General features: G+C 44.6%; 1 protein-coding gene across 4 annotated transcripts in view; it reads left to right on the top strand.

Annotated features, from left to right (window-relative positions):
• LOC130290405 (cytochrome P450 2C8-like) overlaps window positions 1–26244 on the top strand; it is a 57297-nt gene that overhangs the window by 17086 nt on the left and 13967 nt on the right. Inside the window, exons 9-10 of one of the 4 annotated variants that reach the window (XM_056538005.1) lie at window positions 1577–1765; window positions 7343–7371. In XM_056538005.1, coding sequence (XP_056393980.1) covers window positions 1577–1761 — 185 coding nt within the window. In that variant the 3' untranslated portion in view covers window positions 1762–1765; window positions 7343–7371. Of the gene's footprint in view, window positions 1–1576; window positions 2141–2480; window positions 2679–7342; window positions 7372–26244 lie in introns of those variants that run through there. The other 3 variants (XM_056538003.1, XM_056538006.1, XM_056538002.1) reach the window with 3 other exon arrangements.

A 26244-nucleotide genomic window follows, 5' to 3' on the forward strand; every position in this document is an offset into this window, starting at 1 on the left:
AGGAAGTTCTTTTCTTTTTGAATTTCTTTTCTGTCTGACCACAGTGCTCTCTGCTGACACCTCTGTCCATGTCAGGAACTGTCCAGAGCAGGAGCTAATTCCCATAGCAAACCTCTCCTGCCAGCAGAGAGCACTGTGGTCAGACAGAAAAGAAATTCTAAAAGAAAAGAACTTCCTGTGGAGCATACAGTAGCTAAGTACTGAAAGGGTTAAGATTTTAAAATAGAAGAAAGTTACAAATCTGTTTAGCTTTCTGGCACTAGTTGATTTAAAAAAAAAAAATAGTTTTCCTCCGGAATACCCCTTTAAGTTTGTCATGCTATAACTTATTGAGTTAAAAGGGTTTTCCCACCTAAAATATTATTTGTATTTGACTCCCGATGCAGTAAAAACAAAAATTAAAGTACACTAACCTTCCCCAATGCTGCTGCTCTTGCCTCCTGCATTGGCAGCCCCTTCAACCCGCAGACACCTTTTTAAGAATAATACAACACTGTTTTAAAGGGGTACTCCACCCCTAGACATCTTATCCCCTATCAAAAGGATAGGGGATAAGATGTCTGATCGCGGGGGTCCCGCTGCTGGGGACCCCCGCAATATAGCATGCAGCACCCACCTGTTTCTGCTCCGGAGGCGCTGGAGGGTCTGGATCCCAACCACCGGAACGGAAGTCCGTGACGTCATGACTCCGCCCCTGTGTGACATCACGCCCCATCCCCTCAATGAAAGTCTATGGGAGGGGGTGTGACGGCTAATGATGGCTAGTGTGCATTATATGTGGAAAAAATGGGGTGCTTTTCTTTAGCCTAAAAAAAGATTGACAATCATCTCTGTGGACACATTGATGCAGAGAAGGCTGTCAATCATCCTGCGTGGGCGGGGTAAGCAGGACTCTCACTGTTCCTCCTAGGAGTCCTCTCAGGGTTTTATCTGCTCCAATCTATATATTAATTAAAGGCGTACACCGCCCCTAGACATCTTATCCCCTATCCCCTCGCGATCTTGGCTGTGGCACCCCAGACATCCGGTGCACGGAGCAAACTTCGCTCTGTGCTAGATGACTAGCGATGCGGGGCGGAGGCTCATGACATCACGGTCACGCCCCACTCGTGACTTCAAAGCCATGCCCCCTCAAATGCAAGTCTATGGACTTGCATTGAGGGGGCACGGCGGTGACGCCACGAGCCTCCGACGCTGAACCCGACACTCTAAGCGAACCCCAGGTGCAGCACCGAGAGCAATCAGACATGTTATTTCCCTGTTCTTTGGATGGGGATAAGATGTCTAGGGGTAGAAAAGCTAAAAAAAAAAAAATGTTGGATATGTTTATAGCCTATCTTATTCTTATTGAATATGGACATTGGCCCTCGTTTACTATTGCAAATTTGTCGGGTTCTGCGTCTTTTTCTGGCCAAAAAGGGGCAAGTTACCGACATTTCAACAAAAACCCAACATATTTACTAAGGTTTCCAAAGAAAATGTGGTGGATTTCAGCTGAGGAAAACCCTACAAAGAAAACAAAACAATGAAACCTACACTCCACTCTTAGTAAATCAGGGCCATTGTGTCTCCTCAGGAAAACGTGTGTGTGTGGGAGAAGGCCTGGCCCGCATGGAGCTCTTCCTCTTTCTTACCACCATGCTGCAAAAGTTTACCCTGGAGCCGACTGTAGACAGAAAGACTCTAAGTATAAGACCAGAGCCCGACACCAATGCTTCAAGGCCTTGTTCATACCAGATGAAAGTCGTCCCTCGTTCTTAGAAACGTAAGAATGCTGCTATCATTTCATAGGGATACTGACAGAAAAAAATTTAAGATTTGTTACCAAAAAGTCATATTTTTTTAATTCTCTTTTAAGACTGATCATGCCTGTCTCGATGAATACACTCATGAGCTATCACATTTAAAGGGTACCTCTCATCAAAAAAACTTTTGATATATTATAGATTAATGTATGCAAAATAACTTTACAATTGCATGTTATTAAAAAATATGCTTCTTTCTATTTAGTTTTCCACTTTGAAGAAATGACCACTAGGGGTCTCCCTACCAGTCCTGGCAGCAAGCATTTCAGACTCATGCTGGAGTCCTAAACACTACGAGCTGCCAGTCTGCTTTGTTCACAAAGGAGAACACTCAGAGCTGCCAGCCTGCTTTGTTCACAGCCTGTTTGGCTGTGAACAAAGCAGGCTGGCAGCTCTGAGTGTTTAGGACTCCAGCATGAGTCAGAAATGCTTGCTGATAGGACTGATCGGGGAAAAAACAATAGAAAGAAGCATATTTTTCATTAACATGCTATTGGAAAGTTATTCAACATTCATTAATCTAAAATATATCAAAAGTTTATTTGATGAGAGGTACCCTTTAAAAGGGTATTCCAAGATTTTTTTTTTCTTCAGAGTCCATGATGCCAAGTTATAATACTGTAAAATACACTTCTATTACCTCTGTGCACTGCTTTGTCCCATTTTTATGAATAGGACCCACATCAGGAAGTGCTGGGATGCAAGTTATTTTATTTTACTCAGTCCAACACAGAAACTACCCGGCACTGTTACTTCATATATGGGACTATTCATCTAACTTCTGCAACTGTATGACCATTCCGGTGCTTCTCATATAGAGTGAAATATAAATCCAATGCAGAGATGTAGAAAGAATGGAGCACTCACCCGGTCTTTGATAAAGAAAACTTCTTTATTGCATCAAACAAATCTTGGCATTCTCATGGAGTGCAGGAGAGCAGACAGGAACAGGGGTGGGGAAGTGGGGTGGGGGAGTGGGATGGGCGACGGTCCGTATCGCGCAGACAGAGCTTCGTCAGGCCCCCCTGGAGCCTGACGAAGCGCTGTCTGCACGATACGGACCGTCGCCCATCCCATTCCCCCCACCCCCTGTTCCTGTCCGCTCTCCCCCACTCCATGAGAACGCCAAGATTCATTTGATGCAATAAAGAAGTTTTCTTTATCAAAGACCGGGTGAGTGCTCCATTTTTTCTACATCTCTGCATTGGCTTTATATTTTATTTTACTGTTGTCTCTGACTTTTCCCAGCATTCCATGTGGCCAGAGTGGGACAATAGGTCATAAGTCACATGGTCTCTTGGGCTGTGTGGCTAGGCGGCAGTAGGTGGGTAGTCCATGAGTCCATGATGCCTTAGAGTCCATGATGCCAAGTTATAATACTGTAAAATACACTTCTATTACCTCTGTGCACGGCTCTGTTCCATTTTTATGAATAGGACCCACATCAGGAAGTGCTGGGATGCAAATTATTTTATTTTACTCAGTCCAACACAGAAACTACCCGGCACTGTTACTTCATATATGGGACTATTCATCTAACTTCTGCAACTGTATGACCATTCCGGTGCTTCTCATATAGAGTGAAATATAAATCCAATGCAGAGATGTAGAAAAAATGGAGCACTCACCCGGTCTTTGATAAAGAAAACTTCTTTATTGCATAAAACGAATCTTGGCATTCTCATGGAGTGCGGGAGAGCAGACAGGAACAGGGGTGGGCAAGTGGGGTGGGGGAGTGGGATGGGCGACAGTCCGTATCGAGCAGACAGCGCTTCGTCAGGCCCCAGGGGGGCCTGACGAAGCGCTGTCTGCACCATACGGACCGTCGTCCATCCCACTCCCCCACCCCCCTGTTCACTGTCCGCTCTCCCGCACTCCATGAGAATGCCAAGATTCATTTGATGCAATAAAGAAGTTTTCTTTATCAAAGACCGGGTGAGTGCTCCATTTTTTCTACATCTCTGCATTGGATTTATATTTTATTTTACTGTTGTCTCTGACTTTTCCCAGCATTCCATGTGGCCAGAGTGGGACAATAGGTCATAAGTCACATGGTCTCTTGGGCTGTGTGGCTAGGTGGCAGTGGGTGGGTAGTTAGCATTACTTTGGTAAACCCCTTACACTCTGATATCCACCTGCCCACTGCAGCATAGCCACACCCCCAGAGGCCATGTGACTTATGGCATGATGACCGTGCCCTCTTTAAGCAGGATTACACCCAGGGCAAAATTGTTCAGGAACGACAAAATTTTAGATATTGACTTGACCTTCAATAGGCTGGGAAAAACAAGTTCAATCTAGTTAATGTTATGAATGAGGAGGTGCCCAATATATTATAATTAACTTGTAATGATTTTATGTTAATAAAACCATTGGACTACACAGTGTCTCCTGTCCTGTATGCAGTTTTAAATTTTTAACCCCTTAAGGACGCAGCCCATCATGTTTTTGTTTTTTCCTCCTCGCCTTCAAAAAATCATAACTCTTTTATATTTTCATCCACAGACTAGTATGGGGCTTGTAATTTGCGCGACCAGTTGTCCGTTGTAATGCCATGACTCACTTTACCATTAAATTTATGGCGCAACCAAAAAAATACTATTTGTGTGGTGAAATTAAAAAGAAAACCACAATATTGCAAATTTTGGAAGGTTTTGTTTTCACACCGTACAATTTACGGTAAAAATGACATGTGTTCTTTATTCTTTGGGTCATTACGAATAAAATGATACCCATGATAACATACTTTTCTATTACTGTTGCGCTTATAAAAAATCGCAAACTTTTTAACCAAATTAGTATGTTTAAAATCTCCCTATTTTGAAGACCTATAACTTTTTCATTTTTCCGTATAAGCGGCGGTATGAGGGCTCATTTTTTGCGCCGTGATCTGTATTTTTTATTGATACCATATTTGCTTATATAGAACTTTTAATCAATTTGTTATAAAATTTTTTGGGAATAAAATGTTATAAAAAAACATCTATTTTGGACTTTTTTTTTTTTACGTTCACGCCGTTCACCGTACGGTATCATTAACATTTTATTTTAATAGTTCAGATATTTACACATGCAGCGATACCAAATATGTGTATAAAATATTTTTTTAACACTTTTTGGGGGTGAAATAGGGAAAATGGGACAGTTTACATTTTTATTGGGGGAGGGGGTTTTTCAAATTTTTTTTACTTTATTTTTTTTACTTTTAGTTTTACACTTTAATAGTCCCCATAGGGGACTATTTGTAGCAATCACTCAATTGATAATCCTGTTCAGTGCTTTGTATAGGACACAGCACTGATCAGAATTATCGGTCATCTTCTGCTCTGGTCTGCGGGAAGGCAGATCAGAAGACTCCCGGAAGGCAGCGGAGCCAGGTGAGGGGACCTCCATCTGCCGTGCTGGACGATCGGATCGCCGCGGCAGCGTTGCAGGCGATCTGATCATCCATTTTGGTGACCACGATGCTGCAGATCCCACGATCAGGGCCGGATCATCATTGGCGCTCATGGAGCATCTGCTCCGGACCCCGTGCCCGCAGGGGCCCCGTCACATTCGGGACATCCCTGCGGGCTGCTTAGTAGCAGATCGGGGCCCCCGATAGCCCGGCCGCGGCCACTTTAAAACAGTGACCAGCAGCGGCTCCTGTGGGCCCGCACCGGACTACTCCTGCTTTTTCTATATTTCATATTTCCTTACCTGGCCGCGCTCGGCAGGCTCAGGTGATGCGTCGGGTCATGTGGGCTGTGACGAGTGACGTCTCCTGCGGCTCCTCTGCACAGTGTCAGGGACGTCACTCCTCATTTCCGGCAGCCGCGCAGCTACAGGGCACGGTTTTCTTCATTACACCCCAACGCTGCAGGAAATGACGAGTGACGTTGTGCAGAGGAGCCGCAGGAGACGTAACTCGTCACAGCCCACGAGACCCGACGCTCTCCTGAGCCTGCCGAGCGCGGCCAGGTAAGTAAATATGAAAAATAGAAAAAGCAGGAGGAGGGGGGAGCAATGAGCAGGGGAGGATGAGTGGGGGAGGATGATGAGGCAGAGGGGGGTAATGACGAGCAGGGGGGTAATGACGAGCAGGGGGGTAATGACGAGCAGGGGGGGGTAATGACGAGCAGGGGGAGTAATGACGAGCAGGGGGGGTAATGACGAGCAGGGGGGGTAATAACGAGCAGGGGGGAATGATGAGCAGGGGGGAATGATGAGCAGGGGGGGAATGATGAGCAGGGGGGAATGATGAGCAGGGGGGGGAATGATGAGCAGGGGGGAATGATGAACAGGAGCAGGGGGGGAATGATGAGCAGGAGCAGGGGGGGTAAGGATGAGCAGGGGGTGGTAATGACGAGCAGGGGGAGTAATGACGAGCAGGGGGGGTAATGACGAGCAGGGGGGGTAATAACGAGCAGGGGGGAATGATGAGCAGGGGGGAATGATGAGCAGGGGGGGAATGATGAGCAGGGGGGGGAATGATGAGCAGGGGGGGGAATGATGAGCAGGGGGGAATGATGAGCAGGAGCAGGGGGGGAATGATGAGCAGGAGCAGGGGGGGGTAAGGATGAGCAGGGGGGGTAATGATGAGCAGGGGGGGTAATGATGAGCAGGGGGGTAAGGATGAGCAGGGGGGTAAGGATGAGCAGGGGGGGTAAGGATGAGCAGGGGGATATAATGAGGGGGGAATGAGGGGGGAGATGAGGGGGGGATGATGAGCAGGGGTGGAATGATGAGCAGGGGGGGTGGAATGATGAGCAGGGGGGGTGGAAAGATGAGCAGGGGGTGGAATGATGAGCAGGGGGGGATGATGAGCAGGGGGGATGATGAGCAGGGGGGGGATGATGAGCAGGGGGGGATGATGAGCAGGGGGGGATGATGAGCAGGGGGGGGATGATGAGAAGGGGGGGATGATGAGCAGGGGGGAATGATGAGCAGGGGGGAATGATGAGCAGGGGGAAATGATGAGCAGGGGGGGATGATGAGCAGGGGGGATGATGAGCAGGGGGGGAATGATGAGCAGGGGGGGAATGATGAGCAGGGGGGGAATGATGAATAGGGGGGAGAATGATGAGCAGGGGGGAATGATGAGCAGGGGGGAATGATGAGCAGGGGGGATGATGAGCGGGGGGGGATGATGAGCAGGGGGGATGATGAGCAGGGGGGAATGATGAGCAGGGGGGAATGATGAGCAGGGGGGAATGATGAGCAGGGGGGAATGATGAGCAGGGGGGGATGATGAGCAGGGGGGAATGATGAGCAGGGGGGAATGATGAGCAGGGGGGAATGATGAGCAGGGGGGAATGATGAGCAGGGGGGATGATGAGCAGGGGGGAATGATGAGCAGGGGGGGAATGATGAGCAGGGGGGAATGATGAGCGGGGGGGATGATGAGCAGGGGAGGGGGGAATGATGAGCAGGGGAGGGCGGGAATGATGAGCCGGGGGGATGATGAGCAGGGGATGATGATGAGCAGGGGGGGGGGATGATATGCAGGGGAAAACACAGTCTCTTGAAGGGTTATACTGATTGTTGTCTTTATACAGAGGATGAGGATCGGCTGGCAAAGTGAGGAACCAATGATGTCCGGGCGTCAAACTTTACAGAGGAAGATGGAGCTGGAAGAAGACCTGGCGTCTGGACTAGATGAAGAAGACCTGGCGTCTGAACCAGATGAAGAAGAAAAGGAAAAACAACAGAGAAGACGTCTCCTGTGAGTCATTTTATGTTTGCGTATTCTCCTGACTGTCCCATTAGATCTCTCGTCACTTCTAAGTTTTGCAGTAATAATGGATGACCCTGTATATGAGGCTCCAGCTGTTACAAAACTACAACTCCTATAATGCCTAAAGCTCTCCAGACATAATGGGTGTTGTAGCTTTGCAACAGCTGGAAAGAGTGACCTGAACTAAAGTGATTTTAGACCATGCAGCCCGTTTGATTTTAACGGGGGCCTGACTCCTGTTCCACTCAGTGGAAGGGAAAGGGGACTGTCGGGGGGGGGGGGGGGGGGAGACTGTCGGGGGGGGGGGGACTGTCGGGGGACCCCTCATGATGAAGTGCTCCGTCTTCCAGGCAGCCTTAATCTGGCCCTTGCCGTGATCTGTATTGATCACGGCATCTGAGGGGTTAATGGCGGACATCGGCGGGATCGCGGGTGTCCGCCATTATGGGCGGGTCCCTGGCTGCGATCAGCAGCCGGGACCTGCCGTGCATGATCCGGGCATCGCCAGTGGCGTTGCTAGGGGGAGCCAGAGGGGGCCATGGCCCCCCCTAGATCAGGCCATGCCCCCCTTGTGCCCCCCCCCCCCCAATTTAAAATAAATAGGGATATCCCTGTGCTGCTCCTCCTGGTCTGCGTATCATTAGCAGAGACAGGCAGAGCAGGGATGAAGGTAACTGATGATGGCTCCACCCCCAGCACTGGAGAGGGTGGGGCCGAGAGCTGACAGGCCTCCAGAACACAGAGCGGCCGCTTCATGTGAGGTGAGTGATGTCCCGTGTCCTCCCTCTCTCCCCCTGATCAGCAGTCTATCCTGGGGCTGGGTCATGTGTATAGTAGCAGTCTAGTGGGGTCACTTTCCCTCCTCCAGTGTCCACAGGTCACATTACCAGAACAATTTTTTGGGGGAAATTGCGGCAAAATTTTCATAAATCGCGGTAAAATCACGCAATCTTTGTTGCGATTTTTCCATAAATTGTTCTGGTAATGTGACCTGTTGGAGACCTGTGGACACTGGAGGAGGGAAAGTGACCCCACTGGAAGGACAACATGTGAACACACTGCTAGTTTATCATTAACCCCTCAAGGGTACATTCACATGTACAGGATCTGCTGCATATTTTTGCTGCATATTTTGTGCAGCTGATTTTGCAACCTATTAGATTCAATAGGTAGCAAAATCAGCTGCAGAAAATATACAGCAGATCCTGTACGTGTGAACGTACCCTAAGGGCTCATTAAGGGGTGGATCCACGGTGTATTTTACCCTGCAGATCCACCGACAATGAACCCTACAGTGCTGCCTCCATCTGTGCCTGATCATAACGGCAATCCGCCGCTACGAGCAGACACGCTTTTGATGTGTATACTGGCGCACATCATGGCCGCTCCTGCTCTCTGAGCTAGGCCGAGAGCAGCCGCGATGTCTGCGAGTATACACATCAAAGCGTGTCTGCTCTAGCGGAGGATTGCCGTTATGATCAGGCACAGATGGAGGCAGCACTGTAGGGTCCATTGTCGGGGGATCCGCAGCGTAAAATACACTGGGGATCCATCTGTGTAAATGAGACCTAAGGACACAAGGCGTATGTGTATGCACAGTGCCTGCTCCCACTGTGTTGTATAACATCACCAATCAGGCTTATGTTTGACATTAACACTTTAGATGCCGCTATCAAAGTTGATGGTAGTGTCCAAAGGTTTTAACCCCTTAAGGACATAGCGTTTTTCCGTTTATGCACTCTAGTTTTTTCCTCCTCACCTTTTAAAAATCATAACCCTTTCAATTTTGCACCTAAAAATCCATATGATGGCTTATTTTTTGTGCCACCAATTCTACTTTGTAATGACATCAGTCATTTTACCCAAAAATCTACGGCAAAAACGGAAAAAAAAATCATTGTGCAACAAGAATGTATGAAGATTTTAAATTACATTTTTTTTACATTTTTTTTTTATTAAACATGTTCTGCACAGTGTGTGTATTTATTTATGATATAAATATATATACATATATATATATATATATATATATATATACACACATACACACACGTTTTAAAATTGCCCCCCCACTTTTGTCACTGGCCCCCCATGTGCCCCCCCTAAATATGAATGCTGGAGATGCCGCTGGGCATCGCTCCGATGCTTGCGGTTATGCTTAGGACGTAAATGTCCGTCCTAGTGCGTTAAGTACAACCTCAGCAGGACGTACATTTACGTCGCTCGTCGTTAAGGGGTTAAAGTTTTTATTTTTATTTTACTGCATGCTATGTGCCCATTCATGATACAACAAATGCTGTCAAAACACTTGTTCAAAAGATATTCAGTGACCAGCTTACTCCCACTGTCAAGCGCCTTAGGTGCCATGGTTGCTATTGACCCTGCCCTTTAGGTTGTTAAAGGGGTATTCCGCCCCCTAGACTTTGGAAAGGGGATAAGAGGTCTGATCGCGGGGGTCCCGCTGCTGGGACCCCCCGTGATCTCTGCTGCGGCACCTTAGTCATCCATGGAGCAAACCGGATGACTGGCGATGCGGCGCACAACCAAATTGTGTGAATCTTTTATATCAGTAAGCTTATGTATATGTTTCAGAAAGAATAATAGTTAAGGGAACCTTTAAAATATTGATTTTAATTTTTATCCTTAAAAAACGTACAAAAAACAAAATAATAAATAGTAATTATTCTTGACCGCCACCAGTGTATATATTACTTTTAGTTCAAACAATGTTCATAATTCCGTAATGATTCTGAAAGTTCAAACAATGTTCATAAGTTCCTGTGTGTTAAAGGTCTATTGATCAGTCTCAGTATAGGGGCCTATTCACATAGGTGGCCGCTATGCTTGAGTTATTCTCCTTTTCTTATTTCAGTGTGTAGTAGACACATCCATATTGAAATACCAGTGCTGTACAACAACGACAATTCTAATTAATATTGGGAGACCTAACCTATGCAGTGGTCAGTACCACACTATTTCTATATATAATTCCCCTCGAATGAGGGTATGGCGAAATTACTGTCAGGAAAAATTGATGGAAACCGTTGGCTGGAGGATATAAAGGAGGTGTTTTCCGAAAAAGAAGTTACATTCAATACTCAAGCAACCTCAATTAAACAAGCGTTTAAAAATGTGACCAAATTGTTCAAGGATCATGCCCGCTCTAGCTGGGAAATATCAAGTCTAGAAAGCTATCTCGCAAACTCTATTGTACCAAGAGGCCTAAGAATCCCACTAGCACCAGCATCACGGATACAAACGCCAAATATAAAAGACCGTTGGGAGAAAGAGGCAACAGAGAGCTCCCTTCGTTTGATGCGTATCATTCTGGAAGAGGAGAAAATACAATTTGAACAAATAACGGTCAAATTAAATCAAACAATGGAGAATATAAAAATATTTAAAGAAGATTCTACATTTTCAAATAAAGAAAAAATACTAGAAGAAACAGTATCAAAATGTGTGGCATACATAAAAGAGCGTAAACATATACAGTTTAAACGCGATCTTCAGGACTTTAAAAATAAACAAGAATACGAAATCTTACGTAATTCAGGGGCTCAACCTCAAGAAACAGATATATCATCCTCTGAATGCGAGGAATCGGACCCTGAGAGGCCACAAAGTAATTACTATATTCCAAGAGGTACGAGAGATAGAGGATTCAATAGAGGTAGAAGGAGGGGAGCGAGAGGCCCTAGAGGATCAAGGGGCGGACGAGGTGGTTTTTTAGACAATCCGTCGAACATATCCAATTACCTGCTCAGGAGTGGGGCCCAATAAACATACAGGACTCAGTAAGCACAACACATAGTGCAAACACTTCAAAAGATCTGCAAGTTATAAATCTATCAGGGAAAATATTAAGTGAGGCCGAAATGAATTTATTAGCCAGAGAACTCACTTTTGTTCCCACAGTAAAATTTGACCCATTTACATGGGTTAAAGATCTTAACTTGTTTAGAAGAAAATTGAAATGGAGGAAATATTTCCTTCTACAAGATCAAAAACAAAGTAGAGAAATGGGGTTAGAATTAGATGACATGCCATTATTTCACAACATGGTCGATCTAACAGGAGAAGCATCGTTAGGTGAAGGACTGGGGCCATTCACTAAATTACATAAAAAGAGTACGAGACCAGCCCCGATTGGAGATTATAGCAATATAGAAGTGTTTACAGATGTTGTAACAAAAGCCCTGAGATCCCTGGACCCCAGGTCCAGTGTATTACAAAATCTCACTAGGGCAGAAGAACAGGCACTAAGAACCTTGGAGCGGGATTCCTCCCTGGTCATCAAACCCTCGGACAAAGGGGGAAACATTGTATTGATGACCAGGGAGGAATATAAAAAGATGTGCCTCAATCTGCTAGATGCTATCAGTGTCTGCCGGAAAATCCTACAAAAAAATTTAGTGCTGAGCTGTTACAAATACTGAATGAAGCCAAAACAGAGAAATTGATAAGTAATGCTGAATATGAATATCTGAAACCAGACATGCCACAAACAGCATGCTTTTATACTATTCCCAAGATACACAAGGGGTACCCCCCACTGAAGGGAAGACCCATTGTGTCAGGAGTGGATAACTTGACGCAAGCCCCAAGTCAGTACGTGGACCAAGTGCTTAGACCATTTGTATACTCACTACCATCATACGTACGGGATACAATGGATGTACTGAGGAGACTCGAGGGATTAGTGCTTGAAGAAGGGTCCTATTTGGCGTCTTTGGATGTAGAGACGCTATATGCGCCACTGAGTCCTTTCTAAAAACTAGGGGACTTCAATACATTCCACACAATGACTTTGTCATCCGATTGTTGTCATTTGTTCTTACTAAAAATTATTTTGTCTTCGAGGGGAGGTCCTTCCATCAGCAGCGTGGAACAGCTATGGGGAGCCCTTGCGCCCCCAGTTACGCTAATCTTTATTTAGGCTGGTGGGAGGACCAAACCGTATTCGGAGACGAAATGATTGAATGGACACAACATATTAGTTTATGGATACGTTGTATAGATGATATCCTGTTAATCTGGACGTCATCTAAAAACAAATTTGAAGAGTTCGTACAAAGTCTGAATAGTAACGCATTCAATCTCAGATTTACTCATACGATTAGTCAATATGAAATTGAGTTTTTGGACATTAAAATAAAATTGACAACTAATAACACTATTGAGACCACGCTTCATAGGAAAGAGACAGCCACAAATACCCTTCTTCGATGGGAGAGTCATCACCCTCTCCACTTGAGGAAGGGTATACCGACAGGACAATATCTACGGGTAAAGCGAAATTGTTCAAGCCTTTCTGAATTTCAAACTAAAGCTATGGAGTTAAGACAACGACTGAGGGAAAGGGGATATCCCAATAAAGTTCTAAAAAAAATCCTATCACAGGGCCCTTAAAAGCCCTAGGACAGAATTATTGATTCCAAAACCCAAACAGGATGGAGAGGAGGTTCTCAGAATAATAGGCAATTATGATGCTAAATCGAGGGAGGTGAGAGAAATCTTCCAAAAATATTGGGAGACATTGAGGGCAGATAAAACACTGGCTGCAGTGCTACCCGAAGATCCCTCTATAACATATCGGAGAGGTAGGAATTTGAAAGATAGACTTATAAGAAGCAATTTTGAACCAGAAAGAAGCCAGGAGACCTGGTTAAAAACGGGAGCAAAAGGTACCTATCCGTGTAGTGGATGCACTGTATGCCCACATATTAAAAGGGGTAATCGTTGTGAAAGTGCCACCAATCAAAAGTTATTCCCCCTGAAACATTGGGCAAATTGCAATACGAAAGGGGTGGTTTACGTGTTGAGTTGTCCGTGCCCGGTTAACTATGTGGGCAAAACATTTAGAACATTGAAAAATAGGGTACAGGAACATCTAGCTGATATAAGGCATCGGAGAGACACCCCAGTGGGAAATCACTTCTCATGTAGTCACGACGGTGACCCTAGAGAACTAAAGGTACAAGTACTGGAAGTGGTTAAGCCCCCAGTGAGAGGGGGGAACTGGGATAAAATTCTCCTACAAGTAGAAGCTAAATGGACATTTCTTATGGATTCAGTCAGACCCAAGGGATTGAATGAATTCATAGCATTCTCAAGTTTCATATAAAGTAGGAAAAAATCAAACAATCTTTTCCCCTCGCGTCCCCGATATACTCTTCGCAAAATAATAAAGTAAAATAAAATACAATAAAATAAATAATAAAAAACATTTTTTCAAAGCTATATATCTGATCGGCTAATAAAATTGCAGCGCTTCAACATTAAGAATGTAGATTTTTTGTATTAATATAACACTGCAGCCTTACTATTTCCACTCAAACAGAAACTGACAGATTGGTTAGAACGTGTGTCACTACCCTAACCCTGACCAGATTACACTCCCCCATACACCTGGTCCTAATACATATCTTTTCTGCACATAGACACGCCAGGTAACTGACGTAGCAAGCAGTGATAGGTAGAACTAGAAAGGAAGGAGGGTGGAGTGGGAATGATGTCCTATTTAAGGAAGATACAATGGCGGCATTTGGTGCTGACCGCCATCAGTGTCGGACATCAAACAACCTGGCTCTATACTTCTGATAAAAGAAAATGGCCTAATATGGTTCCTGAAGACCTGGCAAAAGAAACGCGTCGAACCTAGACAATGTGAACTGCATCCTTGATCTACACCAGGTTTTTCTCTTGATCTACACTTTTTTCTATTGACCTTTCAAGAAATATAAGGCAATGCATCCATGTAAAGTGTAAATGGATTCCTGTGAGAAAAGAAACATAATACCAAGTGAATAACAATTACGGAACACTTGTATCAAATATACCAAATATGCAAATGGATAACAAAAAGAAATAAGTGCATATTTAAATATACCAATATGATAAAGGTCTTAAGTTGCTGATATTCGTATTATAGACTGTGCATAGCAAATATAACTACAATCAATGATTACCAACGCTTGAACCTCACATATTGCGCATAATTATAAATCTACTATATAAATATTTAAACCGGACAATATCCTCACATCTGCACTTGGCTCTATACGCGCTGAATAATATGTGTGACCGCAAAATAATGTGAACAGAGTCTTTACGTACTCAAAGGTTTATATGCAATCACCCAGTTACACCTGAATATATATAACAGCCTATTTATGCATGAGTAACAAAAAGGCTACAAACTGTGTGAAATATGCATGTGGTGATTTATTGATATTGTGATGGTTGATGTGTTCACATACATATTAATATACTCACTATAAGTAATAGTGAAGAATCGAGGTGTATAAATTACACCTTGAATATTCACTACATAGAGCTCTTCAGTGCAGTGAATATATACACCTCAGTATAATATTAATGAACAGATAACACTGTATGAATGAGGTGCTGTGGTGACTGTGAACGTCTCAAGGAGAGAAAAGAGGTTGAGACATGAACACAATAATGTGAACATAGAGCTAAAATCTAATAACGCAGAGTGGATATTAGAGCTACAAAAACAAAACAAATACGAGGACGAATAACTAGGTCCGTACATGTTTATATGTGATTTAAATTAATTACAATCGGAGAGTGTTATATGTGGAGGATATACGCCCAAGCCGGCGAATTATTGCGATTTATCGAAGAACTCTAATTAAATTATTAATATATCGCAGCTAGCAGGAGTGTGAATAAGCACTATCGCAAGGTGTTGGATGTACGCCCAGAACGGCGATTAACCGGCAGCAGTGTGAATAAACACATACATAGGGGGTTGGACATACGCCCAGGTTGACGATTAACTAGTAGGAGTGTGAACAAGCACACACATAGGGTGTTGGATATACGTCCGGGACGGCGATTAACCCTGTGTACTAATGAACAAATCTATTTGGAGTACAAAAAATAAATCGCAACCGGCATGGATGTGAACTAGCGTATAGTATGATATTGGAATAATTGCAATTCAGCACAGCATAACGAGCAATATATGACGGAATTGTTGTTGTACAGCACTGGTATTTCAATATGGATGTGTCTACTACACACTGAAATAAGAAAAGGAGAATAACGCAAGCATAGCGGCCACCTATGTGAATAGGCCCCTATACTGAGACTGATCAATAGACCTTTAACACACAGGAACTTATGAACATTGTTTGAACTTTCAGAATCATTACGGAATTATGAACATTGTTTGAACTAAAAGTAGTATATACACTGGTGGCGGTCAAGAATAATTACTATTCATTATTTTGTTTTTTGTACGTTTTTTAAGGATAAAAATTAAAATCAATATTTTAAAGGTTCCCTTAACTATTATTCTTTCTAATTAATATTGGGAGACCTAACCTATGCAGTGGTCAGTACCACACTATTTCTATATGTATATGTTTCCATAAATCTTCCTCAATAAATGTTATGCTGGCCATACACATGGGACTTTCATTGGCCTCAACATGAAGATCAAAGTCCTATGGGATTGTTTGTATGAAGTATTGTGCCAGCAACATACTGGAATAAACTAGCAGATCACAATGGCATTACAAAAACAGGCCATTAACTTGTTCAAAGTGACAAAATATCATCTGGATTCTGGCGATCATGCTATGAACTGTTTGGGTTTTTTGTTTGTTTTTTCCAGCCGACCAAAGTGAAAAAGTCCAGCATGACCAAATACATTTTTCTCAAACTTTAGTCAGCTGTCAACTATTTTAAGCAAAAATGTATGTGTAATTTACGGACAATGGTTAACCAAAATGGCAAATAACAGCTATTTTGGCCAATAATTATCTTATTTGTATTATCTTAGTGGATTAGGTTACAGTAAGGAGAGGGTAAGGTTTCTCCTTGAGGAGAGTGTAATAAAGACTAGGCTATTATTATAGGGGGCTATTATTGCAAGACTAAAAGGGTGGCTGCTTGGTTTTTTCCCAGCATGCTGAAAATTTTTGCTTTGCAATAGTTGGAAAACACTATTAGAAAGTTTTAGCAAGCAGATTGTGTTAAGTAGGTATAATCTAGTATAATTTAAAAAATTAATAAATAAATGATGAGACTGGGGAAGAAAAAAAAAGTGATACTTCCCTAACGTGGTCCCCTGTTGCTCCAGTTACAACTCCCTCTGGTCTCCATTGCTCGTCCCTTCTTCCTGCGTCCAAGATAAAATGTCTCAGCAGGACCCGCTTGTTCAACTAATATCGACTGCAACAGTGTCCCGTCTCGAGATATCAAATTTTGGAAGCAAGGAGAAGAGATGAAAAGCTGGGAACAAAAGAAGCCTCAAGGGATTGAGATCGATATTCTTTTCTCATTTGTTGTATCATTTTTTACACCAGCCATAACATTATATATATATATATATATATATATATATATATATATATATATATACGTAAAATTTACTGCAATTAACATTAAAACATTAAATAGGCACTATTACTTTAAAAACTTTTCACGTGTTGTAGAGACATGATCAGTCAAACCCTCACCGGTCACTAGAACAAGAAAAGCGAGACAATATTACAATGTAAGTCTATGGGATTGTCTCGGTCAGCTGCACTTTTCTACCTGCTTGGTCTATCAGTTGGTTGGGGTCTGAACACTCAGATCTCGACCAATTAAAACTTTTGACATGTCAGCAGGACATGCCAAAAGTTTATTAAAGCGACAAGTACACTTTAAAGGGGTATTCCAGGAAAACCTTTTTTTTTTTATATCAACTGGCTCCTGAAAGTTAAACAGATTTGTAAATTACTTCTATTAAAATATCTTAATCCTTCCAATAATTATCAGCTGCTGAAGTTGAGTTGTTGTTTTCTGTCTGACAACAGTGCTCTCTGCTGACATCTCTGCTTGTCTCGGGAACTGCACAGAGTAGAAGAGGTTTGCTATGGGGATTTGCTTCTACTCTGGACAGTTTCCAAGACACGTGTCATCAAAGATCACTTAGATAGAAAAGAACAACTCAACTTCAGCAGCTCATGAGTACTGAAAGGATTAAGATTTTTTAATAGAAGTCATTTAGAAATCTGTGAACCCAGAAGAAAAGAGAGATCCGGCACAGTCCTATGTGACTCTGAATGAAAACTCCTGATACAACGTAATTTGGTAAGGCAGGTATGCAGACTCCTATGGGTGGTGCGCTAACGCTAATAAGTAAATATATCAAGAATAAAAGAGAGGCAGAGCTTCCCATAGGGCGGTATCGTTACAGGTATTAGGAGCAGGGACATTGAATAGAATACACTCAAAGGGACACTGCTCACCTGGTGTTGTTGTGAGAGAGCCACAACAACTATATGCGCATGGGTCACTCAAGACCAAGGTACTGGTGGTGCTGCTTCCCCGGCGTCGGTATGGAGGAACTCCGACCGATAGATATCAGAATGAATGAACAAGGAAAAAAAAAACGGTGCTGGTAGCGCAAACCACTGCAGAAGCTGTTTCAGGTGGGTATACTTCTTCATTAAGCCGTGCAACAACGTGTTTCGAGGCCACAATGCCTCTTCATCAGGAAAAATGGGTAAGCCATTTTTCCTGATGAAGAGGCATTGTGGCCTTGAAATGCGTTGTTGCACGGCTTAATAAAGAAGTATACCTACCTGAAACAGCTCCTGCAGTGGTTTGCGCTACCAGCACCGGGTTTTTTTCCTTGTTCATTCATTCTCCCTCTAACGCTAATGGCACAGGTAAAAAGTAATGATCACAGGAAGAAGTAGTAATAGCGGAGGAACTCACCCGGTGCGCTGGAGGTAATTCAACCGAAGAACGTCACGGTCAAGCGGGGAAGCAGCGGGATGCTGAAGATGTTACGGGGGGAAGTCAGACGTCGGGCCACAGCCGTATCGCACCGTTTGGTGCTTCGTCAGGCCTCAGCGACCGCTGGGGCCTGAAGAACCACCAAACGGTGCGATACGGCTGTGGCCCGACGTCTGACTTCCCCCCGTAACATCTTCAGCTTCCCCGCTTGACCGCGATGTTCTTCGGTTGAATTACCTCCAGCGCACCGGGTGAGTTGCTCCACTATTACTACTTCTTCCTGTGATCATTATCATTTACAAATCTGTTTAATTTTCTGGAGCCAGTTGATATATAAAAATATATTTTCCTTGATAACCCCTTTAATGTTAGGTTTAGGGACAAGAGCTGCTGGAAGTTGTAGGTTTACAAAGCTGGAGAGATACAGGTTAAACAGCGCTGTTACAGGAAAACAAAACAGTTGGGTTAAGATTAGGGGCACGGCATGTTGGGGGTTGTAATTTAAGTTTTTATGTTTAAAAAAAACTAGGTTTTTATGTAAATTAAGTTTTAGTAAGAAAAAAAAAAAGTTGAATAATAAATTAGCTTGTGATTTTATTACCGTATTATTCTGTTCCGTGTTGTGAAACCTCTTGGGTGGCACAATAGGCACTATACTTACAGTGTTAGATCTCCCGTAACCTTAGAAAACCTCAGCTTTATGGACAGGACATAGGGCAAGTAAACAATGTGCGCCAGCTATTAGTCATGTTGTGTCAGGTAACCCAGGAATTTCCACAGATCAAAGACAAAAGAAAATCGGCACTGCAATACTGCATACACTAATGTGTGTCAATGTCACTATGGATGCACTAATTAAACCGCTAAGGGAACAATTCAGATGGTGCTCACGTGGAAATCAAGGTCCGTAGAAATATATGCACACAAAGAAGATGAACCGGAGCACTCACCCGATGTCTTCAAGTTCCGGTAACGTTCCAGAGGTCCTCTTCGGACGAGAGCGGGGTGGCAGAAGATGGTACCGGAGGAGTTCAGACGCTGGCCACGGACCGTGGCCAGCGTCTGAACTCCCCCGGTACCTCTACCGCCTCCCCGCTCTCGTCCAAAGAGGACCTCTGGAACGTTACCGGAACTTGAAGACATCGGGTGAGTGCTCCGGTTCATATTCTTTGTGTGCATATAACCCTGGAATTTGTTCTTTTTCAGAGGACTTTTCAAAAGTGAAAGAAAAATGAAAGAAGTGATCTGATTGGTTGCTATGGGCAACTCAGCAACTTTTCCTCTGGACGGGTTTTGATAGATCTCCCCCATTAACTTTGACATGTAAATCTTGCCCCCTATTTATTTTGGATTGGTTTATAAAATGTACCTGTTTAGGTCATGTGTTATAGGACTACATAAACATGGCGGATTTCTTACAAAAACATTGCCCAGTCTGTTCATAGGTTGAGTCAATAGAGCTTGTGCAGAGTGTCTGTGAAGCTGCAGTACCACACACAAACTGTAAACCGGGGTGGTATTATGTCTTGCAAATTTCTCCATGTAAAACACATGCTTTTAGGATATCAAAGTCTTTTGCAGGGCCCAAGCAGCCAGGAGCAAAGGTTAAAGGGGTACTCCGCTGCCCCAGCGTTAGGCACGGGCGGCGGGTGTCGAGACATCATGGTCACACCCCTTGTGACATCGCGCCACGCCCTCTCCTGTAGACTTGCATTGAGGGGGCATGGCGTGATGTCACCAGGTACGTGGCCTTGATGTCACGACCCCCACCGTCCGCACCCAGCGTTCTAAATGAATGCTGGGTGCTGCACAAAGATTGAGGGGGGCCCAGAGGTGGGGTCCCGCGGTGGGATCCCCGCGATCAGTCATCTTATCCCCTATCCTTTGGATGGGTGAAAATGGGGTGAGGGTGTGAGCTGCAGGGCAGATGGAATTACCTTAGGGGAAGATGGCATTAACCTCCTGTATTCGTGACGCCAGGGCATGATTTATCCTCAATACCACACGAAGGTATACCGCTGGATCCTGGGCTAAGCACGGGGGCAATAATGATTCCGACGCCAAGTTACAGACAACAGTAGCTTTACTGAGTGACAGATGGTACAGTCTATACCAGACTTGGGCATTGTATGGCCTGCGGGCCACATATAGCCCTTTGATTGGCTCTGACCGGCCCGCGCTGACTGTCGGGCCGTACAATGCCCAGGTCTCACACCACCAGCCTGTCACAGTAAGAGCTCCGTGCGATGACAGGAAGAGATTGTACAGTGCTGGGGAGGGGGCGTGCACCTCCTGTTTCCTCTCTCCCCTTTCCTCGCTTTCTCTCTGCCGTGCAGTCTTACAACCCTCCATAGGCAGAGCAGGGAGGGGAGAGAAGGAGAGGCCGTGTATCCTGTCTCCCTCTGCTGCGCAGGGCGGGTGAGTGTCTGTGTTTATATGTGTCTGTGTGTGATTATATGTGTCTGTGTATGTGTCTGTGTTTATATGTGTCTGTGTCAGTGTGTGTGTGTGGGGTGTGGGGTGAGGGGGGAGGGGGGGGGGGGAGCTGCCTAATGTGGGGGACAACTAATCTGGGGTACAACTATGCTGCCTTATCTGGGGGGCAACTATACTAATCTGGGGGACAACTATGCTCCTAATCTGGGGGACAACTATGCTCCTAATCTGGTGGACAACTATCCTGCCTAATCTGGGGGACAACTATGCTCCTAATCTGGGGGACAACTTTGCTCCTAATCTGGGGGACAACTATGCTCCTAATCTGGGGGACAACTATGCTCCTAATCTGGGGGACAACTATGCTCCTAATCTGGGGGACAACTATGCTCCTAATCTGGGGGACAACTTTGCTCCTAATCTGGGGGACAACTATGCTCCTAATCTGGGGGACAACTATGCTCCTAATCTGGGGGACAACTATGCTGCCTAATTTGGGTGACAACTATGCTCCTAATCTGGGGGACAATTATGCTGCCTAATCTGGGGGACAACTATACTACCTAATCTGGGGGACAACTATACTACCTAATCTGGGGGACAACTATGCTCCTAATCTGGGGACAACTATGCTACCTAATCTGGGGGACAACTATGCTGCCTAATCTGGGGGACAATTATGCTGCCTAATCTGGGGGACAACTATGCTCCTAATCTGGGGGACATCTATGCTCCTAATCTGGGGGACAACTATGCTGCCTAATCTGGGGGACAACTATGCTCCTAATCTGGGGGACAACTATGCTCCTAATCTGGGGGACAACTATGCTCCTAATCTGGGGGACAACTATGCTGCCTAATCTGGGGGACAACTATGCTGCCTGATCTGGGGGACAACTATGCTCCTGATCTGGGGGACAACTATGCTGCCTAATCTGGGGGACAACTATGCTCCTAATCTGGGGGACAACTATGCTCCTAATCTGGGGAACAACTATGCTCCTAATATGGGGGACAACTATGCTCCTAATCTGGGGGACAACTATGCTCCTAATATGGGGGACAACTATACTGCATAATCTGGGTGACAACTATGCTGCCTAATTTGGGTGACAACTATGCTGCCTAATCTGGGGGACAACTATGCTCCTAATCTCGGGGACAATTATGCTGCCTAATCTGGGGGACAACTATGCTCCTAATCTGGGGACAATTATGCTGCCTAATCTGGGGGACAACTATGCTCCTAATCTGTGGGACAACTATGCTGCCTAATCTGGGGAACAACTATGCTCCTAATCTGGGGGACAACTATGCTCCTAATCTGGGGGACAACTATGCTCCTAATCTGGGGGACAACTATGCTCCTAATCTTGGGTACATCTATGCTGCCTAATCTGGGGGACAATTATGCTGCCTAATCTGGGGAACAACTATGCTCCTAATCTGGGGGACAACTATGCTGCCTTATATGGGGAACTACTATGCTCCTAATCTGGGGGACAACTATGCTCCTAATCTGGGGACAACTATGCTGCCTAATCTGGGGGACAACTATGCTGCCTAATCTGGGGGACAACTATGCTGCCTAATCTGGGGGACAACTATGCTGCCTAATCTGGGGGACAACTATGCTGCCTGATCTGGGGGACAACTATGCTCCTGATGTGGGGGACAACTATGCTCCTAATCTGGGGGACAACTATGCTGTCTAATCTGGGGGACAACTATGCTGCCTAATCTGGGGGGGGAAACTACCCAGCCCTCCACAAAATTTTTAGTTTCTCATGTGGCCCCATGGGAAAAATAATTGCCCACCCCTGGTCTATACAGTTCAGCCAGGGCCCACGGAGGTGACCAGTGACTTCAGAGACCTTAAGAGCTTGCTGGGACATGCAGTAGTTTTGGACAATTTAGTGCAGGCCATGCTGACTTGACAATAGATGACAGTGACTGACTTGACTGGAGACAGACTAAGCTGTGACTTTAGCTTATTTGTAGGCTTGTGGCTGCAGACTTGACTTGAGGCTCCTATGATTCTTCGCTTCAGAGTGTATTCATTCCAATAGACCGGATGGTCAATCTATATACATATATATAAGTAGGACTGTATGGTGCTCCAAATTTTAAAACACTATTGTTAAGTGCGGACCTAATATAATAAAGATTGCACTTTTAATTTCACACTTTTTGATATATGGGAAGAAAGGGTCTTTTTGGGCTGCCTTTTGATAGCCTATGAGTTAGTACTGCTATGACTCCAGACACACTCCTAGGCACCTCAGCAAAAACTGAGGAAATATGAGAGCAAAGAGACTCCTCCCAAGGCTTTTATAAGGGAGACTCTGGTGGGGTCCCATTGGTCACCCTTAAGTCACCTGGTCACTGATACTTCCTGGGTAACAATCACATGAGGGGGGGGCAGGGGACGCTCCAGGGAGGCTGCCTGACAGAGCAGCAAGGGTACGGGGTAACAACTCCCATACTGGGCTATCACAAACTCCCCATCTTAAACACAGCCGCCCTCGGTGCCCAGTCCTGGAGGGCGGACGACTGGAAGTTGCCAGTGGGGTCTAAACTGACAGTTCCTGGGGCATTATTGTCGAATGTCCTTCACAGGTCTGAATAAAAAGAAATTAGACAAGTCCATGTAGCATTTTTGTGAAAATGTACATACATGTTCCTTTCAATAATGGGACATAAACATGTGGGATTCCTTACCTTTATAACTATATTTTTATCACATTTAATATACTTGAGTCGGATCATGCTGCCTGAGGCTCTCTACCTGATGCCTTAGCTACTGGGGCCCCTCGGCACTAACCACTTCTCCCCAGAACTCTATACATGTTTTTATATAACATACCAGTGTTACCTTTATATGCAGCAACTCTGTCGCTCTACGTGCTTGATTTATATTTTCTGGGGAACACTCTGGCCAGGCGAGTACTCTGTACATGTGGACAGGAAAAATGTTAGACAGGTATAGTATATACATGTTTTTCTAGTACCGCTCCACAGTTCTAGTACGTTCTGAGTTCTCAGTAAAGAATCACGGCTAAAAGCCGGGCACATGCTTAGGCTGGGTTCACACTACGTTTTTGCCATACTTTTTTCAATCCGTTTTTCTAAAGAAAACCGTATGGCAAAAAAACGGATGGAACAGTATGGAAAAAAGTAAACAGTATGCGTTTTTAAACAGTATACTGTTTTTAAAAGTGCATACAGTTCCGTCAGTTTTTATAGAAAAAAAACCCATCCGTTTTTGAAAATTTTGTCCATTTTAATGGGAGGGGTCTTGGGTGGGGACTTTAGGATTCAAATGCGCATGTGCAAAGTAAAAACTTATACGTTTTTCCCGTATGGAACCGTATACATGTGCGTTTCCCATTGACGTCCATGTTAAAAAAAACGTGTGCGGTTGCAGTATGGTTTTTAAACCGGAGTCAAAACCGTGGTTGACCACAATTTTGTCTCCGGTTTAAAAACCGTACTGCAACCGCATACCTTTTTTTTAACATGGACGTCAATGGGAAACGCACACGTATACGGTTCCATACGGGAAAAACGTATACGTTTGTACTTTGCACATGCGCATTTGAATCCTAAAGTCCCCACCCAAGACCCCTCCCATTAAAAATGGACAAAATTTTCAAAAACGTATGGGTTTTTTTTCTATAAAACTGACGGAACTGTATGCACTTTTAAAAACAGTATACTATTTAAAAACGCATACGGTTTACTTTTTTTTTTCCATACGGTTCCATCCGTTTTTTTGGCATACGGTTTTCTTTAGAAAAACGGATTGAAAACAGTAAGTATGGCAAAAACGTAGTGTGAACTCAGCCTTACATGTGTGGTTACGAATAAACTTCTTGACAATTTCGTCAGGCACTTCTTGAACGTTGCATAACCTGTAACAACAAAAGTACTTCACAAAGCAAAGTTAGTGACAGATAGCAAAATTATCACTGGTAGACTTCTTCAGCCTGGATATTTGCCATCCCAACCTCGCCTGTCGGAATGTTTCCGAGGTTGGGACATGTAACGGGTTCCACGGGACTGTGCCCCCTCTAATGGACTCACTCGAGTGTTCCAGTTCACCCTGGACAAGGTAGACTTGGTAATGGTGGGGCTGATGGTGACCACCATTTGCACCGCAGCAGCTTGCTCCACTGGGGGAATAGACGTTGGTTCCTGTTGGGCCGACCAAACCTCCTCTGCAGGAACAGCCCGAGGCACTTTAGTTGGTGCCCGCTGATAAGGCCAAACCTCCTCGACCACAGGAGTAGGCCTGGGCACATCTGTAGATGACTGGACTGTCGGAACTAAGGGATTCCATAACAGCAACACCCGGAAGCGGCGTTCTCCTGCATAGATAGATATGCAGGAGAATGCCGCTTCCGGGTGTACGACGCGTGGCGCATGCGCGGCGCTACCCACGTGACCTACACCAGGAGGAAGACTGCGATGAGGCAGCCATGAATATTCATGAGTCGGGCAGTCGCTCCGCCTGGTTAAAATGACGTAAGCAAGTCCGTGCTGATGCTGCGGACCTCCCACTGAGTCCCAAGCCTGGGAGTACCATATAACTAAAAATGAAGATATCTGGCGAACTGCTGCACAGTTTTTAATGAGGTAAGAAGCGTTTTAATCAGGATCACCCGCACTACAAGCCTGTGTAACAGGTTTAGTGCGGGTGATTCTGATGACAGATTTCCTTTAACGAAAATTTGTCAAACACCTGTGGGGTGTTAAGGCTCACTATACCCCTTGTTACATTCTGCAAGGGGTGTAGTTTCCAAAATTTGGTCACACATGGGTATTTATTTTTTTGCGTTTATGTCAGAACCGCCTGTGCAAATCACCAATTTAGGCCTCAAATGTACATGGTGCGCTCTCACTCCTGAGCCTTGTTGTGCGCCCGCAGAGCATTTTACACCCACATATGGGGTATTTCCGTACTCAGGAAAAATTGTGTTACAAATTTTGGGGGTCTTTTTTTCCTTTTACCTCTTGTGAAAATAAAAAGTATGGGGCAACACCAGCATCTTAGTGTAAATTTTTTTATTTTTGTACACTAAGAGGCTGGTGTAGACCCCAACTTTTCCTTTAATACGGGATAAAAGGAGAAAAAGCCCTAAACTGTTTCCTTGAAATACGACAGGGCTCCGAAGTGAGAGAGCGCCATGCGCATTTGAGGACTAAATTAGGGATTGCCTAACGGTGGACATAAGGGTATTCTACGCCAGTGATTCCCAAACAGGGTGCCTCCAGCTGTTGCTAAACTCCCAGCATGCCTGGACAGTCAGTGGCTGTCCAGAAATGCTGGGAGCTGTTGTTTTGCAACAGCTGGAAGCTCCATTTTGGAAACACTGCCGTACAATACGTTTTTCATTTTGATTGGGAGGGACAGTGTAAGGGTGTGTATATGTAGTGTTTTACCCTTTATTATGTGTTAGTGTAGTGTAGTGTAGTGTAGTGTAGTGTAGTGTTTTTTTCGGGTACATTCACACGGAT

This window comes from Hyla sarda, chromosome 9, assembly GCF_029499605.1.
Source record: "Hyla sarda isolate aHylSar1 chromosome 9, aHylSar1.hap1, whole genome shotgun sequence".
NCBI classification, from domain to species: Eukaryota; Metazoa; Chordata; class Amphibia; order Anura; family Hylidae; genus Hyla; species Hyla sarda.